This window comes from Lepisosteus platostomus, chromosome 8, assembly GCF_059453375.1.
Source record: "Lepisosteus platostomus isolate fLepPlt1 chromosome 8, fLepPlt1.hap1, whole genome shotgun sequence".
Classification (NCBI taxonomy): domain Eukaryota; kingdom Metazoa; phylum Chordata; class Actinopteri; order Semionotiformes; family Lepisosteidae; genus Lepisosteus; species Lepisosteus platostomus.
In genome coordinates, this window is record NC_142618.1 from 4,757,963 (window position 1) to 4,778,309 (window position 20,347).

Sequence of the window (20,347 nt, forward strand, 5' to 3'; positions counted from 1 at the left end):
ATACAATATTTGATTTATTAGGAGTTTGATGCAAATCCCCGTTTTCATATAACATTGTTAATAAATAAGAATTTGACAAAGTGTAATTTTAATATTAAAATGAATATAATAAATATTAAGAAATTATGTAATACATAACCATATTATCCACAACAGAGTACTAAGGACAAGGTTTTAGTGCAAAGATTTGATGCAACTCTAGCAATAAAGTTTTCACAAAAGCAATGTGCCTGTAAGACTCTCTGCAATTACTGCTAACGGTAGCACAATGAGATAGGAAAGATTAAATGGAAAAGGAAATATACCATTTTTACATTCTTATGCAGCCTTACTATTTAGAGTATGAATATTTTACAATATTATGCTTGAATACATTAAAAGTATCCCACAATAAATACAAGGGTTTTACAAATTCAGTCCTATACACTCATCTTCTTTCAAGTTTACAAAGCGAAGCCTCCACATTATTTTACAGCCCGTTTAAAGCTGTAATTGTGTCATTGTAAATTATTAACAAGGGCGGAAGAAAGGCATTCACTCGAAAGCCCTTGGTAGCCTTTCCTCCCACTTATATAATAACTGAATCTGTTTATATAACTACATCCATACAATTGCTTCTTCCACCTTTTCAGATAATCACCAATGACAGCCGAATTCCCAGTGTGCCTGTTACAAAACAGTCGGTTTTCTAGAAAGTCATACATAACCCGCACCCTGCAGGAAAAGAGCAGGCACACTGAATAACAAATAGGAATTAACGGGTGTTTTCAAGGTGTTGGTTTTCATGGTTACAATTGCATTATTTCTTCCAGTACACAAAACTAACAATACACGTTTTCCCCCCCCAATAAATGCTATATACATTGCAGTAATTCAGTTGATAAATCTCGCAATTACCCCTGGATTCTCTTTGTCTTGCGGTTAATGGCAACTTTCTATAAATAGCACAGCAACCGCTTTTCTTACAGTGCCACCTACTGGAAAAAATATGGCATTGCATGAAGGCGGTGGGAATACCGAATCAAAATCGACCTCTGCATTTAATGTAAGAAATGCGATTTCCAGCGAAAGCGAAAGTAAATGAGTAGTTGCTCTTTGGAGCCTGATTTTGTAAAAAAAAAAAATGAAAGCAGCACGCCGGCAAGAGTCACCAAACACTAGACTAGTCTGTCTTTAGGACAGCGACTCTACATAATACACGTCCAACATTGTTGACGTTCACTTCGCCCGACATGGAGCTCCTTTCACAACCAGATGAATTCTCCCACCCCCGTTGTCGTTGGAAAATCTCTGTTCAAATTATTGGAAAATGCCCATTTATAGAAGTGAACAAATCAGAAAATTTGAGACTGTGCATCCTGTCATGATCTACAGGTATACGGTATGTTCCCATCTAGCAGTTATCGTTTTAATTAGCTCAGAAATGAAGTGCAAAGAGTCTCACAGCACCAGGTCTTAAGACATGTGTTAAGTAGTTTAATCTCTCAATTTGGTTTTAAAGTCAGAAAGTCTCCATTAATAAGTGGAAAATGAATTGCGTACTTAGAAAGTCATGAAAAAAAAAGTAGTCAAATGAACTAATTTACTTTAAAAGATATAGGAATTTATTTTCCCATTAAAAAAATAACTAAACCTTTTAAATCAATCAATGACCACCTTTCCATAAATATCAGAATCTGTGAAAGAATAACCAAACTGCATTGGTCTTGGGCAAAATTCATTTATTTTCTACAACCCTTGTAGGAAAACAAAGATTTATAATAAACTGTCATCTTCTCTAAAATATATATTTTGATCAATATGATGCAACCACATCTGCTACACTTCGTGGCACATACAAAAAAAAAGATACTATCTTCACTGAAATGTCAAAATGATTCCCTCACATTTTGTCAAACGAAGAGCAACAATGTACATACAGAAGTAACTTAAAAAGCATATAGAACCTATATATTTTCTGGATTTTCTTCCTCCACAAAAAGAAAATGGTCATTTTACTGAATATTCTCTTTATCACAAATTAAACTCACTTCGTGCATCTTATTATCACTAGATCCAACTAATTGAATTTCTTAAGGCGTTTCGTCGTTTTGATTTAGTCTGGAACAGCTTCAACAGAAGCTGCATCCGTCTTCTCTGAGCCCAGGTTCTCGCCTTCACGCGTTTTTTCGACAGCGGAGGAATCTTGGTTTTCCGCGGTCGGCGTCAGGGGCGAGTCGTGGGCAGATTCCCGTTCTGCACACGGACTTCGAGCGAGAACATCGGGCGTGGAGTCCGCCTCTTCAGCCACGCAGGGAGGCGTCACGGAGGCCGGAAGACCCGATTCCCCAACACCTCCACCACAGGAATCCCAGAGAATCGAGCTCTCACAGTGGTAATGACCAGAGGCCTGTTTCTTCCTCATTGAGCAGAGGTCAATACGAGTCAACGTCTGTGCGCCAAACATGACGTCTTCATATTCTTCATACAGAATTGTCCTTATCCTCTACGAGAATGCAAATAAAAATGGTTTTAATGCACTCCAATCTCAAAATCATTTGAGTGTTATAAAAAAAAACAAAACATTGGAAATCCTACACACAGGGAATGGGTCAATGGTTTAGGATATATTTTTTTACACATTTCCAAAATAAAAGCCAATTTCAAGTCAACGTGTCCACATACAATTGCTCCTTAAGGTTTTGCTTAAAAATAACACCGACTCTAGTTCTTCATTAGCAATTGAGGTCTACAGATGTGATGCCCAAAAGATTGATGTGTGTGAAAGCAAACTCTCATTCTTAAGATTTAGGTATTTAAAATGAAATACTTTGTACATCTGATTTTCAAAGGCAAATCATAAAAAGTAAAAAAACAACAACAACAACAAAGGAGCCGATTTCAGGATTACATGAGACCCTCCAGCAACAAGATTAAAGTAGGCTTTAGACAAATGAGTAGTCTCATAATGCTGCATAAAAAAAGAATTACAGATGAAACATTACCTTTTGCATGCCAATGAATAATTCATTAATGACTGTTATAATATGCACTTACTTTATAAACAAAGACCGAGGAATGACTAAGATCACCAGGCATCAAAAAAGCTTAATAATAATAATAATAAACTTTATTTTATATAGCGCCTTTAAAGGTGGCTTCTCAAAGCGCTTTACAGGATGACAATAACAATAAATAAGAAGACTACAACAATAAATAAGAAAATTTCACAAGACAGGACACAATTATAATTACAACAATAACAATAGAGGAGACCGTGGAAGATGGTATTAAGAAGAGCAGAGGGGTGAAGAATGGAACCAGTTAAGTAAAGGCTTTTCTGAAAAGGAGGGTTTTGAGTCTGGATTTGAAGGAGTTTAGAGAAGGTGACTCTCTAATATCCTTGGGCAAGGAGTTCCAGAGCTTGGGGGCATAGCAGGAGAAGGCCCTGTTGCCCATACAATGTAGACGGGCTTGGGGGACAGTAAGGAGGGCAGAATTTGAAGAGCGGAGGTTGCGAGGTGGGGAGTAGGGCGATAAAAGTTCAGACAGGTATTGAGGTGCCAAGCCATGTAAAGCCTTGTAGGTGAGCATGAGGATTTTAAAGTCTACGCGGAATTTGACCGGAAGCCAGTGCAAGGACTCCAGGATAGGAGTAATGTGAACACTTGCACTAGATCTGGTCAGGATTCTGGCTGCTGAATTTTGGACATACTGCAGCTTGTTCAGAGTAGATTTAGATACCCCAGGGAGCAGAGCATTGCAGTAGTCAATTCGAGAGAATACAAATATGTTGATCAGCTTTTCAGCCACAGTTAATGATAGCATAGGGCGTAGTCTTGCGATATTTCTAAGGTGAAAAAAAGATGTTTTGACAGTATGCTGTACATGTGGGTCGAATGTTAAGCCAGAATCGAATATAACCCCAAGGTTTTTCAATTTTGATTGGAGCTCAAGTACAGAGCCATCTACAGACAGGGTTACAGGACTGGCTTTACGAAGTTGATGGGGGGTACCAATAAGCATGACTTCAGTCTTGTCACAGTTAAGATGAAGGAAGTTTTGAGTCATCCAAATTTTTATGTCAGAGATGCAATTTGATAGAATAGAGACAGCCACATCAGTGTCGGGTTTGGTATGGATGTATATTTGAGTATCGTCAGCGTAAAAATGAAAGCTGAGGCCATGTGATCTTAAAAGCTGACCAAGTGGGAACATGTAAATGCTGAAGAGCAAGGGGCCCAGTATTGAGCCCTGAGGGACACCAGACTTGACAAGACCAATTTCAGACCTGTACCCATTGAAAGAGACAAAGTGACAGCGATCAGTGAGGTAAGACTTAAACCATTTGAGGGCAGTGTCAGAGACTCCAAACACAGTCTCGAGACGAGAAAGCAAGATGTTATGGTCAACAGTGTCAAAGGCAGCACTGAGATCAAGAAGGATGAGTATGGAAAGAGAACCAGAATCAGAAGCTATTAGGAGATCGTTGGTGACTTTGACTAGGGCGGTTTCTGTGCTGTGAAGTTGACGGAAGCCAGATCGGAGGGGTTCGAAAAGGTTGTTTGTCATGAGGTGGTTATGTAACTGAAGTGTGACAGCACGTTCTAGAATTTTAGAGAGAAAGGGTAAGTTGGAGATGGGGCGAAAGTTGTTAAGATTGTCGAGAGCCATGTTAGGCTTCTTTGGCTTAGATTCCTTATCACCCACAACATCGTAATGAAATGAAACCTTGTTCCTCAAGTTCAAATTCCCCAACAAAAGTCAAATTACAGTGCCTACTCAAACAATTCGGGTTTGAAAGGAAAAGCCGAATGAGTCAAAAGTACAGAATGTCACCATTTATTTCTGTGCTTATATGTTTTACCATTTTAGAACAATTGCACACCATGTTCAATCCCCCACATTTCAGGTGAACAGAAGTATTCCTGTTGCACTAACTGTGTGCAGAAAAGAGCTGGGCATGTGTAGTGCTGGAATTAGCCTTTGCGCTTACCTTAGGCCTGCCTTTCGAGTCAATAGGCCTAAACCAACATAACTATAGAACTGTCTATGAAAGGAAAGAGTTGAGAAAAATCAAAACCATACTGTAGCACACAAACCGGAGGGCAAACTCAATGGAGTATCTCGAAAGGAGGACACCTCTGGTGTGTCGAGCCAACGGCAACGCCCAGGCTGGGCGAGGAGAACAACCGCAGTTGACAATAGAAAAAGCAAATCGGAACCGTGAAGAAAAACTTCCCCACTGCCACCTGGACAGATAAAACTCTACCAAAATGATGGCGAGGTGAAAGTGCGGAGAAAGGAATGAGCTGCAGACAATTCCCAGTCCTAAAAGACTCCGGAAACGGAGTTCAGAGCGTTTTAAAACGATGGAGCATATTGTAGCTTTCCGGCACTAGCTCCCAGCTGATTTCTGAATCATATTTCAAATATTACTGCTCGCATGTAAAGGGCTGAACAGTCTGACCCCTGTTGGCATTAGTGAACTGCTGAGTCCCTACACACCTCTGGTCCTCTTTGAGCTCCGCATTCCAACGCTCTGAACGCTGGGAGACATTACCCCCTGTTCTATCGTCACAGGGCTGTGGAATGGTCCCCAGCCTGTAAAAGATCTTGCAGGTAAAGTCGGCATCTTCAATACCTCTCTGAAGACGGCACTTTCATGAGCCGTCCAGCTTTTAATGGCTTGATTCATGAATATATAATTTATTTTGTTCGAGAGCTTTGTGGTAAGGCTCTGAGAGGTTGCGTCCTGAAAAGCACTGTAAGATATATGGTTTATCATTATCACTTTTTTTTTTTTAAGAGGACGATGCCTTTTATAGGGAAAAGGATTACAGAAGCCATCAGTTATGACCTCTCTAGAGGCATTTTTTCTTTAAACCTGGAACATAAACTGTAGTAAAAGGTGATATTTTACTGTAAATGGAACTGGTTCTTTCAATATTTCCTTTCTGCAATGCCAGTACACTGGAAATAACATGAAATGTGCTTCTCAACATGAAGTGCTCTTCAAATACTGAATCCAGATCAACCACAAGAGGGCACCCCTTCTATTTCTTACAATAATCAAGTCAATTCTGTACAATCCACAAAAGCAAAAATCACCATACTTACTAGTTATATTTAGATTAGAAAATGCTTATATAGACAGAAACAGGGGAAAAAAACTATTCTCTTTTCCCTTCTACTTACGTTTAATTGGTTACATAGCAGCTAATGCCTGAACGAGTGGAGTTCTGAACTCAGAAAATAACCTAGCATTGACACCAATTACAAGCCCACCACAGTTTTGCCAAGAGCCGAAAGTAAACAAGTTAGAAATTTAGATCAATTTGCCTGCAATGAGAAACTGACAGGAGAAAAGGCCCGAAGACACAATGTTACCACAAGACCAAGTTTGGAAATCACTGTTCTGGGAATACTAACCACGGTTTTACTGACACCACAAAAAAACTCCCAACAGCAAGTCACGCCCCACAAACGATGTGAAGATTCCAACACAATCCACTGTCATGAGTGACTAATGTGTTATTCCCGTTAGGTGAGTCCCGGTGACTGAAGCCACCTCAATGACTCTAGTGGCAGTCCCATTGTCATTACATCCCCCAATCCAGATGCACACGTCACTTGGCTCTCAGAGTCAGACATCGAAGTTCTTGCAAATGATTCAAGTAGTTTACCCTATGTCTGAGTGCTGGTGCTTTGGATAGCTTCAAAACTGTCAGATGAGGTTTGAACTCTTTGCTTCCGGTGATATCAACCCCCATCTCTTCAAAGGTTGTTTTCACAGTTTCTGGCAGAAATCAGAGAAAAAAAGTCAGATTAGATTTTAGATTCAAGCAACATACTGTACTTTCACTGAACTATGAAATAATGGCTGTTAACCCACCCTTGAACCTCTACACATAAAAGCAAAGAGGATAAGTAAAGACTGATCATTTTACTGTATATCACCTCTTTGACCAGTCACTGACCAGCAATGGATTTTACACATTTTCTTCCATTTTAATCACCACCAAAGTGAAGTGAAGAACTAGTACAGTATATTCCTCATTTCTGGGAAAGAGTTCACACAACGTTAACGCAAAAGAGGATATCTTAAATAGAAAGTAAAGAATGAAAACAAGGAAGATATTTTGTTTGTATATTACATAATATATCCTTTTTATTTCAAGCAAGAGTTTTGTCAGTTTACTTATTTAGAACAGAAGCACATTTATCAACCTGGAGCCAGTCAGTAAGCCAATTGTTTTTTGTACTGTATATTTGCCCATAGTTACATGCATAGCAAAAATATCTACTATTAGAAAATGTACCCTTGCCATTAAGAAGTAATTCATGCATTACTATATACTGTTCATTAAGTCTGTATAGTTCTCCATTTTGCATGAAGATATTGTTTAACCTCATAGAAACCACTGCTCATTAAAAAGCTTTTGCTAAAGTTATCTATAGAGCTCCAGTATAAATACATGTTAAGTGCAGGATCACATCACACCAGATATGTAAGAAACCAATTCATATAAATTGGAAGTCTCAATGACTGACAATGACTTAAATTTCTTTGAATCACAGATGCATCACTACGAATGTGTGATGACAAGGATGAATGAAGAGGATGTATTTAAGAACCCTCCACCACCAAGGTGTCAAAGGAGCACCTGGCTCTGTATCGTCTTCAATTAACCACTGTTTTTTAAATTACCTCCAGATGGCATGAAACACGCTTACTACAATACAGGATTGAGCTACTGTATAGAGAAATCTTTAGGCTTTCTGCTATTGTTACATGTTCTGGAAGTCTATCAATCAGAGGTGTCACCTGTAAAAACCCTTTATAATAAATCTGAAACGAGGTTTGACGTACTGTAATTGTCTACAATAACACTTATTGAGCCATATTCTCTACATGTCAATACAGGCAAACACAAATGACTGTGAAGTCAGGGAAACTGCAGCAAATTGAACAAATCTGGATTCAGTTTACGGTTATAGAGTTAAACTTAAATAACTAAGGGACAATCGCTTCCAGTACACTGTACAAGTAGTGTTTTAAGAGACTTTCGCAGTTTTCACAAACTCATTGTTCCAAACTGTCATGATTACACATTTTAAAGAAGCAATGGGTTCTATACTGTACACACCTATACCAAGCCTACTCAAAGCAAAAACAAATACTATGATAAAAAAATGGAAAGGTTGCTATTGTATAAAAATATTCAAACCCACCAAAAAAAAAAGAAAGGTAACAGTTGAAAGTAAGAGACAGGTGTGCAAGGCAGTTGGTGTATAGTTGGACAGATCAAAAATGACAATTCATAACACCAATTTCCCCCCAACATCCTCCAAGTACCTGTATTCAACACATTTACTCACCTGCCATTTGACAGAGTACCGGATGCTCTTCCTCTGTCATTTTGATGTAGACCACTTTATTGTTAAACTGGTCGATCCCATGAAATGTCATCTGGGGCAGCCTGCCCAGCAAGATCATGTCCAGTTGATTTTTGCATTGCTTTAATGCGTCTGCAGCCCTGCACCGAGCAACCATTTAGAGCAAAAAGTCAAGTGAACCTTTGGCTGCCAGAGTGCATCACTTTCAAAAAGCCAGCAAAGGCAGGAATCAAAACTGCTGTAGATGATTTCCCCTGGGTGCAGAAACAGCAGTTAAACATCATTCTTAATTTAACAATCCTGCCATTAAAGAATGGCACTTTGTTAAATAGCTACCTTACTTTGTTTTTAGCCAAGACAAAAAAAAATCATGCACAAAGGTTTATGAAATAATTCCAACAGTAACAATCTGGATAAAATAACAGTAGCACCACAGTATAATTTTAGTAGAAAATAATAAAAATTACTATTTTAACTGTACCCCTTTTACTTTATGGCTGAATTTGAATTTTCAAAGGTTATCTTGATTAATAACAATTGCATTGAGACTGTAATTAATAAATCAATTGCCATTTTAATTTAACAATAGCCAGTGCACTGAATTGACACTTTAGAATAATTGAGAAAAACCCTGGAGCCTTTAAATTGTTAAAACATTAAAGATTAATTCAGATTTTCGAGGTCTGATGGAATGCCATTATGGACTTTAATTCTGATAACTGCATGTAAATTTTAACATCTACATATAAAATGTAAATCATACAAACTGTACTGAAGTGAAATGAAAGAGTAAGAGTAGAGACTCCAGAGTAAGTGAACATTATTCCTGGCTGGTAATCAATGCTTCGGCAGGGCACAGTAAAGCAGCAGGCATAAGGTGTTCACTCAAGCAGTTAACTTCAAGAAAGGCACATAAAAAGGGACTTTAATTCCATCATGCATGTCACACTGGGACACAAGAACCAGGACACTGAAAAGTGCATAATGAAAATGACAGTCACAGCATGTCTTCATAACAGTTAGGCAATTCCTTCTTTTGCACCTATGGATAAAATTAACACCCTTTTAAAGGTTCACAGAACACTCCCCTAACCTGTTTTTATCTTAACACAACAGGCAATCCATATCATTGAACTGTTTTTACCAAAGGAAAGCCTTTAAATGATATTTGGCACAGTTTTTAATCTACTGACATGTCTGGAACTGGCAATTGGTGCACATGTCAAAATTGAGATCCTGCCAGAGTCTTCAGATGTGTCCAGGCACAAAGAACTCTCCTCTCAGATTCCAAAGACTTCAAATTCTCCAAATCACCAGCCATTTTTAGAGCAACAACACCAATACCAGGTGATTTAAATTACCACTTATTGCTGGTCTTCTGTGGGACTGTTATTCATCCAGGACAAGGACTTTTGGATGAGATGATAGATTAAACACACACTCCTAGAAAATTCATGAAGTGAGTTTTATTACTAATAACTCTTAATTGACACCACTTTCCCCGTATGCTAAGCATGCAAAATATTAAAAATCAGTGTATCTGTCTGATTAACAGTATGAATCACAGATTATGAATGGAACTGTAATAATATAAATAGTCTATCAAACAGAAATCAGACTTCACTAAATATTGAAGGCAAGAAATCGGTTGAAAACTCAACTGGGACCCTTACAAACTACTGTTGGGTTTGTTTGTTTTTTGTTTTAAGCACAGTGATGTTGGAGATTAGTAATAGCAGAAACATTGCAAGAATACTTATTGGCAACCCACACAAAGATATTTCCATCACAAAGTCTATTTTGGTCTTCAGAATTTAAGAAAAACTCAATTACCTATTCCTCTGTTTAGATCTCTACCCAACACAAATGTACGCAAATTAGTACTTCATCAGACCAAATTGTGAAAGGTTTTTCCCTACTTATCAGGTACCTTTAGATCATATGGTACGGTTCCCTGCCTTGTATGAAGCATTAATATTAATCTTAGTGCTCCTACACATGATCAAATGTACAATTCAATAACCATGCCAGTTACTGTGCCTTAACGTTACTGATTTAGTGAAGATGGGCAGATCGTTATGTGTTTGGAACAACTCTATATAAAATGCTAGATTCTTATTCCACAGAAAATAATTCTGCCATTATACTGAATAACTGACTACTGTATAAGGTGAAAGATCTTTCAACCCTAAGCCATGGAATTAGCTGCAAATTGAGACTAACATGGTGTAAACCTAAAGTATTCATAACATCATATAGTGGTCTAGTGCAGGTGTAAATTAAATCTGGCTATTTCAACATTAAAAGTTTCTTTTAAGTGGTATCAGTGACGCATTTCTCTCTGGACCAGAATTTCTGAGCCAAGTCGCCAGCATGGAATCAAGGAACACCGTAGTGTAGGAGATTCATCCTTTGGAGAGGATGTTAAACTGATGTCCAGAGTGCTTTAAATATCTCATGGCTATGGTCTTTAGAGTAGGGGGATCACGACAGTGTCCTGTTAAAACTCCACAACAGGGTCTGTCTAAATTCCACCTGAACTCAATTGAAGTATTTTCTCTCTTCTCCACCAGATCTGCTGCGAACACAAAGTATTACATTAAAAAAAGAAATCTCTACTCATTTCCACTTTATAACACTCTCAAGTGACAAACAAAATACATTTAATAACAAATGAACCTGTTGGTTAGGCTTCTAGCCAAATGCACACCAATAAAACCATTAATATTCTCTTAGCTTTTTTAAAAAAAAAACAAAATCGCAGTACAGTTACATATTAGGATTTTTTTTAGAAGAAGTGTGAACATCGATCAAATGGCAGCAAAATAGAAGATGTATTTTCATAAATTTTTAGAGGCTGAGCTACATCAAAGGCACCATGCAGTAGGTCAATTTTAGTCAATTACAGTCTCAGTGCCGTCTGTTAGCCTGCATTACCTCAAAATAAAATACTTTCATGTTCGTTCACCGTTTACTACTTTGGGTCTCAAAAGGAGAAACCAGTCTCCTGGTTACAGTATATTTAAGCGTTCCCCCGAGTACAATTTTCAGGTGCATCAGCACTGATCTCGCATCCACGTACAGTATATTATTACTGTCTCATGCCTGGCGAGAACAATAGTCTGCATATCGCCATAAGGAAGGCTCTAATGTTTTAAAGCTTAAAGTGTTTTATTTTAGACAAAAAACGCTATAACAGCTTTTTTTATAATTAATATTTTGCAGAAAGATTAGTTTTCCATATCTACAGAAAATGTTTCCTTAAAATTAAGAGACGAAATGAACGTGCTTGGCCCCATTTTCTGCGTGAGTCCAGCCTCATCACAAGAAACTTTAACAACGATCAGGAAAAACATAAAAGCTTAACCCAGGCTACACTCGGGACTAACCCTGCTGAAAGAACACGGGCAGAAGTCGATCTGCTGCAGGCAAAAAGAAGCGTGGGCTCCGACATGCATCTCCATCAAGACGCAATCTGTAAACTGTGTAAACGTCACTGATTACTGGTTATTTTGCAGGCAAGGGGCTTAGAAAAGGCTTACTGAATATTTCACAATCAATTGATTAGCAAAGCATTTTGATTTAACAGTATAGCGCCACCTGGGCTCTCCAGCCATGCCCACGCAAGGCGGGCTGGGAAGAGCGCCTGGGGGCAGGGCTACAGGACTATAGAGTGGAGCGGAGGCGGGGCTCTTCCTTCGTGTGTGTGTGTGTGTTAGTGCACATGCAGCGCTGTAACCCCCTGTCCCTGTGTGTGTCTTTCCCCGGTTCTGGTTAATACATGTGTTGTTTAACCCCCTTCTCCTGAGTCCTACGCCTGCTCCAGTCCGTAGCGAACCCCGCGGTCGTTACAATATTATTTTATAATTGCAAGATCTAAATCCACAAGAGGACCAGCGTGGCTAACCTGTGCTTTAATTTGAAAACCCCAGGCTACTCATCCGAGAATTACATTACTGTGAACATTATAACATTTGCCCTGACAATGAAATCTTTTACAGGATGTAAAAGATCAAGACCATTTTTACCATTCCAAAATTGAGTACACATTTTCGCTGCTTGACACTGAAATATAGGACACATTTATAAAGTACAGACCTGTAATACGATAATTTTTTTTTTTTACACAGTAAGTTTCCCCATTAGATGTGTGTAACCGTTCAACACATCTTTCAACCACAAAATAGTAGATTGGGTCAGTGAGGTACAGTACAGGGTCATTTGCAATACAAATGGAGAAAAAGCAGGAAAAGAGCTGGAAAATACAGGATGACATTGTCCCAATACAAATGAATAATGCAACACGGTGTATAAAGGTGGTCTTCCTTACCTTTGGATCATCTCTTCATTCTTCAGGTTGGCCACAATTACTGTAAGATGCATCTTCTCCAAAGGAATCAGTGCTTTGTGAAGCCTCTTCTCCTTAGAAATCATAGCTTTCTGCATTTCTTCAATTTTGCTCAAAACCTAGACATAAATCAGTTTCCAATGGCAAAATGTCTATGAAAAGTTAAATATAATAGCTAGAGGGAATGATTTCCCTTAGCATAAACAGCATTTGGTATAACATGCTACAGGACATGCACGTTCAGTGCACTGAAAATAGTGCACACCAATTCAAATTAACTTTGTAAAAATGTGAGGTTACAAAACGTTCAGTACGTGAAATACCGCCCCTCATAAACCTAGATTTTTAGATCACTTTTACTGTACATCTGACAATCCAACAAGGCAATGCTACACTCATATGACCATTTCAGAACGGTTTGCAAATGTAGTCCACAAATATTTCACAGACATGGTCTCCTTTGCAACATGAATATCTGACACAGAACTCCAGATCCCTGATATCGCCCAGATTTGTTATAGCACTGTCACTTGTCTGTGGATGGGAGACGAGGCCGAGTTGAAATCTTTAATGAAACTAAAGCATTGATTACATAACAACAGCAGCCCAGCTGCAAAGGCCCCAAAGGCAGAGCCCCACTTGGTACATGAAGGAAGCCCCAGCAAACAGGAAGCTGAATTGATCAGCACTTTGAGAGCCACTGAGGGCAAAGGTGACGACTGTTCCATTCAACCTGTAGCTAACAAGGAGATGAGCAGAGCTCCAACGTTACATAAATGACTTTCTATTTGGAATTAGTCATGACTCAGTGGTTCTAATAAACACGGGATGGAAACTTTAAAAGCTAAAACGAAATGAATAACTGTAAACCTTCAGTCTCAAACGAGCTTCTTTGAATTTTTGCTGCACAAATTCCCATTACCTGTTTGTCTGTGATTGGAATGGAAACAAAGTAATTAGGCCTCTGTAACTGCGACTTTAGTCCACGTTCTTTTCCGTTTTCCATCATTTTGTTACTTCTGTAACAACCCCTCTTTTTGTACCTGGACATCACAACATTTTTGGCTTTGACTAACAAAACAGGGAGAGAAAAAAAAACTAAGCCCAGAATTTCAAATAATTAAAATCAAATACATTTCAGTTTGATCTTCTTCATTACTTTGAAATCAACAAGCCTCTGAAAATGATGATGTGCACAATTAAGGCCACTGAAAATGTTAAAAACCGCTGAGGGAGTACATAAGGCAGAACAAAACAATCAAAAATTAAAATACTAACGCTTATAGGCAACTATCAGCTCAAGTGAAAACTGTATAGTCAAAACTGTCACTGTTTTCTCCATCACAAAGAGATTCATAAGAAGCACAAAAATATTTTTTTCCCCCCAATCATACTTTCAAAAACACCTGCGATGTCATCAACATTATGAAACGGCAGCTCAGCAAGCTGTTTCTGACAGAGCTCAAGAAGATTACTCTGGTGGCGTCCTGGAAGAGCAAACAAACTTTATTAAAGCAACCGCGCTTTTCATTTACAGAGCCATAAACTCTAGATATTAAACTGGAAATCCCAAATTTCCCATTCACAAAAACATGAATACACATGGACTCAAAAGTACAGTAATTGAGTTATCCCATTGCTACATTTTAGTGAGTAATGAAAAGCAATTGAAAGATGAAAGCAAATTTACTGTCAGAACAAAGGTAGTTTTTTTTAAAAGGAAGTGCTCAGACCACTCTAGCAACACAGGATATTTCTGAAATTGAATCTATATGGTCCTCTAATAACTTAATGGTCCGCTTGGTATTCACATTTAAACATGCTGGAAAATGTAAAAATAATGACTCGGGGGTTTCTGTCTTTTACTGTATGAAGCAAAAAAAAAAAAATACTAATGTGCCCGGGACTACAGATGTTTCTGTTTCAACAGCGCAAGCGTGACGTGAATGTGGGATTAGCATGAGCCCTGAACAACACAGTTGGGCTGGAGGCAGGGGGCGCTAACTCTAGTGCTGGAGGGACAGCACATCTGCAGGCTTTCTGGGTCGCTGAAGCAGTATTAGTATTACCCCAGGGGTTAGCAGGAGCTGGCAAACTGGTCCCCTTTAAGCCATTAATAAACTGGTTTAGGTCATTAAGAGCTGAACCCGAAAGAAACACATTCTCGCCTCCCCCTAGTCCTGCTCACCCACGCACCTGTTGGGTTTTGCTCCAGCCCAGCTCCCTTGGATAGTTCAAGCCTAAAATGGTACAGTGATTGCAGTTCAGCTCCGTTTTCCATTTCTGAACGTGTTAGACGCTGCCTTTTTTTACTTGGAAAATGCACTAGTTTAAATTTACAATCGCGAAGGTTACAGTCAAGCCACTTGTCCGTTTCAGGATTCAATATGAAGGTTTGACTGAATCCCCAACCAACAAATCAAGAGCTCACGGGGAATAAAAATAAGTAGTCGTGCGGATCATCACAGCTTGCTTGGATTATACACCCCTGGCCTATCGTATGAGAGCAGCGATCAGTAGATATTAAATCCTTCACTGCATCAGCTCTTCTGATGAGTATTGTGTTCAAGTGTAGTGAGTCAGAAGTGGCAAACCTGAGCTGCATTCCAGCAAAGCACGAGAACAAAGTAAAGCAGGAGAACTAAATCGCCTACTTTCATATGCAAAATGTGTGGCTAGAGAAAAAAAATCGGATATTAAAAAATAATATCAAGTGATTAAAAAAAACTCTGTATAAAGCATAAAGAAGCGGGTTAAAACCAGTTTGTACCTTGGTGACTTTTTACACTCGATTTATGCCACCGTTCATTGGAAAGGTTTTACACGTTTCCGCAACACGTCACGTAGCCACATATACAGTAAGCAAACTACCTTAAAATTGAAAATGACTTTGCTCATAAAGACATTTAAAATTCTACAGCTACCTTGGTAGGTGTAGTTCAAAATACACAACATTCAGCAAGATCATTGGTATTACAATCATAATATCGATAAAGACGACAATGACAAAATGAGCCCTTAGTTCTCACCAGTAAATCAATTATCCCAAATGTTTTTATTTAAAAAAAAAAAGTCGGCCAGGACATACATAAATTCCAATAACTTCTGCGAATAAGCTTCCGTAAGGTTTTAACTTCTTTTGCTTCACAAGCTAGGAGTGCGACTGTCGGATCAGTTATCACGACGTTCATAATTCTCATGCCAATGCTTGTAACTCACCAACGTGATCCTTTGAACAGTCCTCAAGAGCTTTTGTTTGTTTCTCAAATAAATTTGTGTCTGGGTCACTATTGGTCATGTTTTCAGGTGTTTGGAGGATATGCCTGAGAAACGAAGGTTATTAGTCAACATTTGCATATTAAAATAACAGAAATGAAAGATACAAGAATCTAACTTGCTATTAACAGCTATTTTAGTAAAATGAAGAAACGTGGGTATTTAACCTTGTAGGTGATATCAATTAAAATTAAGCGTTGATTGTTAAACTCATAATTGGCCCTTGCTTTAAACGATTCTTAAGTTTTAACGGCTACAATTTGTATTCAATATCATTCGAGAGACGATTATAGATTTAGTTATATTCACCGTATGCATTGTTGTTTATATAATATGGCCTTGAGCCATCTGAGAATCTGCTCAAATTTGCACAGAAAGTGGGATTATTCAACTGGACTGGTGAGTTATAGTATATATAGTGTATTGCATATATATTAGAGTATCTATCAGCGAATTATTTAATTATTTCCCCAAGTTTTCACGGGAGGGACGACCTTCCCGAAATCAAATTGTCAAATTTGGGATGTCTGATTTGTGTATCCTTTCGGCTAGTTGCTATCCTATAACATGACAGTTTACAGGTAGACACAAAGTTCGATAGTTTCTTCGTTAGCAACGTTAGCTTGCTTTTATCAATTTAAATGGGCAAATGTTTGTAAAATCCGGCTATTAAGTTAAACTATCATTTAAACGGAGGCACACTGCTGCCACCAAGGGAAGAAATCCTGCAATGCGCTTCCATACGTTTCGGCAAAGCACCTGTTAAGAAACTGCTTTTGTACCCGGTGAAGCTGGTAATCGTCATTTAGCACCATGTTTGCCGAGTTTCAGGATTATGGGAAGTAATGCCTTGTGTGGCTGTTGCTTGCCGGGAATTGAATTGAAAGAAGCGGAAAAATCGATGGGTAAATGCTTCCTGTCGGTATTTCCAGCGACAGATTTGTTTAACGCGGAGTTTCAGGATGAAACTGAGCTGTTTTAACCTCAGCTAAAACATTTTAATGTTTATCGTGCAGCACTAAACATTAAAGACATTAAACATTAAAGTTTAGGTTAAAAACCTGCTCTTTTGGAAAACTATTTTTGTAACATTTTTCTGTATATATTGTTTATGTATCACTTTTAATCGAGGGGGTAGAATGGAGTGTATTTATGGTTCTGTCCGAACCCATAGTCAAACGGTCATGTCTCAAACTCAAAATTCTTGAGCATTGTATCTATATGGATTGTTCTGGTGAATCGATCAACATAAGCGGGGACGTAAATTCACTGTTTGTTAACCTGGGTTGAACTGATGTCCTCAATTTCATAATCCTAGTCTGTGCTTCACAAAGAGTTATAATACACAACTGTACATGTGACTTTATTTACATATTCTCACACACACACTGGGTTATAAATTTAGGGCAATTAAGAATCGTACTGAAATTCTATCAATAAGTAAAGAAGTCCCCAAGACATTAGCAGTTGCAGAATCTTAAAATCCAATTAGAAACAAATCTGAAATAAATCCCCATCACTGAGATTTAATCTGCTTCCATGAATCTATCACCCTTGTTGTGCATTTTAGCAAAATGAGTCAAAGTGCCCCGCCAACAACACCAGAGTTCTGTCCTCCTAAATTAAAACAGAACGATGACAATAAACATTGAAACTAGCAAAAATACTTTTAGATTTAGATGAACGCCTTAATGTTTTTTTTCTGATTCCTTTTCTAAATAGAAAATCATATTAGTTAACTCCCTATCACTGTACATCTACAAAAGTCCTCTTTTCAGTTAGTCTTTAAACAAGTAACACACCTCCAGTCCCACAAAAGAAGTGTAGATCTAAAGGCAAAGAGGGAATTCATCGTGATAAACAGTTTTACATGACTGTCACTAATTTTCTCAAAACCCAAAACTTAAACATGTACCTGGCACACCTTGTCATTAAAATGGATGGCACTTCTTATTCAACATCAAGAAGTGCTGCAAGTAATTCAAGTCATGCTGCTCTAGCGGAGCCAGTTTGGACACACTGACGTCATCGCCCTCCCTGCGCGTAGACGCTTCTACATTGAAATTAACTACTAACCTGCAGAGAAACTCCAAAACAATTTAAAATGGAAAAGAGTTGGAAGAATGTCCAAAAAATGTGCAAGGAAGATACAAAGGAAATAGAATCCAAAAGGGAATTCAAGGCAAAACAAAACATCAAAGGATAAAGTAATTAAGAGCTTATATCTAAATGCCAAGAGTGTTAGCAACAAGCTGCAAGATGTAGACGCAACTGCATTAGCATGAGGTGATGATGGAATTAGAATCCCAGAAAGGTGGCTAACAAAGTGATGGTGAAGAATTCGAAATCTCTAGATTCACAGCAATTCAGAGAGGCAGGAAGGATGAAGCAGGTGGAGATGCAGCATTGTACTGTACATCAGAAACAGGCCTGCGACTCAGGAGTCAAGGTCTTCGAAACTGTACGGGACAGACTGAAGAAAACAAATTCTAGATGTGTAGCAATGGGAGTATCAATCATCTCACAGCAAGGAAAGGAATAAATTTCATCAAGCACAGCTGAGCAAGATATCAGAAATGCCAAGAGAGAGAGAGAAAATAATATGAAGAATAACCGTGGATACAACATATATCAAACACTTTATTTATAATTATAACATTACAATAACAGTAATCTATAAAGGAAAATATCTTAGATATTTTAATTGTAAACATTTAGATGATGAAAGGGGTATATGAGTAGTAATTAAAGATCTCACTTCGATATTTACTTAGGAAGAAATTAACAACATGCCTCAGGCTGAAGAAAGAAGTTCTGTATTAAATTGTCTTAGCAAAGAAGAGGCAGATGTCGTACAGGTTCTAGAAACACTTTAAATCTTCAGGGCCTGATATAAATTATTATTCTATTGTTCTACTATTTGTCATTTAAAAAATAGTACATGTTAACACAAAACTCTTCCAGCAGTCACTCAAGAAAAGAGCAATTTATACTGAATAAAAAATTACTTGCATGGAGCCCATCAGTAAAAAGGATTACAAAACTATGCCAAGTTATTATAGACCAATAAATGATATTACGTTCACATGATGAAAAATATACTTCAGAAAAATGAAGAAAGCCTTTCATAAAGTTAATTGTAAACAATTTATGCTCAAATTGCAGGTATTTGTTAATGGACAGAGAACAGACTACACATACTGTAAGTCCATTTAAAGTATGTACACATACTGTACCTAGTGAATGCACAATTAAAATATGATGTAATTACTGTCATTACTGGAGTACCACAGAGACCTGCAAAAGGACTGCTGCTCTTCTCAAGTCCAAATAATCTAAATATTGGTGTAATTAGTACATAGTCTGTAATGAAGGAGGTAACAAAATCAGAGATTTTGCAAATATTATAGAAGCTACTAAAAAATACATTTTTAAAGCTTCTTCATGTGTTACTACAATTCATAATGTTGTGTTTTTTCTCACTGTCAAGATGTGTAAAATTATGTATTGAAATAAACACATACGTCTTTTTCATAGCTAGCCTTTTCAAAGTCAGTGTTTCCCTCACTTGTAGATGCTACTTGCACATAATCTATACTTAACAGGTCTTGAATGCTGAAGAATACATTTCATAACAAAAGACCAACATTTACGTAAATTCTTACCTAACATCGTGTTTACAATATTTTCTCAAGCACTTAATAGTTTGGATTCATCTGGGAAGTTTTTTATGGACTTAGGTCAAAACACACATCTGAGACATATGAGCACAAGGCCTCAAAATAGTCAGCACTCTGTTTTGCATTGAATTCCTGCTTTGTCTCAAGTATTCTCTCAACGCTAAGACAGAACATCTCTAAAATAATCAAGTATCCAGGATTACACTCTAATTGTGTTTCAGTTTTTTTTCTAATTGTGTTTCAGTGGTCATTGTGTTTCACCTTTTGTGTGACTTCACACAAAAGTCATTGGAAGAAGAGAAGAGACATCTCTGCTAAATGTTTTAATACTCTAAAGTCAAATTACACTTAACACTTCAGTTATGTCGTTAAGGTAGACCACATAATGAACACTTTTCAGTGTACAAATATTCATAAGGCTACTTGTCCTGATAATATAAGTGCATTTATTTTGAAGTTCTTTGCCAGAGAATTACTGCAGCTCCAATGTGGCTAGCAATTTTCCAGATGTCTGTAGACACGCATTCTATTCCTATAGTATGGAAAACCTCCAAATACTGTATTTGGTCCATGTTGAGACCAAATGTGCCCAGGAAAGCACAATGAGTTCGGTCCCATTTGTCACGATTGTAGTCCCTCCCCCTTAAGGGCGCTCTGGCTCGTT

At 37.9% G+C, this 20,347-nt stretch overlaps 1 protein-coding gene across 1 annotated transcript; it reads right to left on the bottom strand.

Moving 5' to 3' along the window:
- Positions 1-1,700: 1,700 nt before the first annotated feature.
- Positions 1,701-16,119, bottom strand: LOC148655542 (A-kinase anchor protein 7-like). The gene is made up of 7 exons (XM_088642120.1): positions 15,947-16,119; positions 14,122-14,214; positions 13,650-13,798; positions 12,710-12,846; positions 8,362-8,519; positions 6,666-6,778; positions 1,701-2,485 (listed from the first exon to the last, which is right to left on the bottom strand). Exons 1-7 carry the CDS (start codon positions 16,023-16,025, stop codon positions 2,096-2,098), a joined length of 1,119 nt encoding a protein of 372 aa, XP_088498246.1. The 5' UTR covers positions 16,026-16,119; the 3' UTR covers positions 1,701-2,095.
- Positions 16,120-20,347: the final 4,228 nt, after the last annotated feature.

Bases quoted from the DNA above. Each gene is read 5' to 3' on its own strand.
- LOC148655542 (XM_088642120.1), bottom strand. From the start codon at position 16,025: ATGACCAATAGTGACCCAGACACAAATTTATTTGAGAAACAAACAAAA. The intron at 14,215-15,946 runs GTGAGTTACAAG...TTGCTCTTCCAG, and splicing joins CTGTTCAAAGGATCACGTTG to GACGCCACCAGAGTAATCTT. The intron at 13,799-14,121 runs GTATGATTGGGG...CTGTTTTGTTAG, and splicing joins CATCGCAGGTGTTTTTGAAA to TCAAAGCCAAAAATGTTGTG.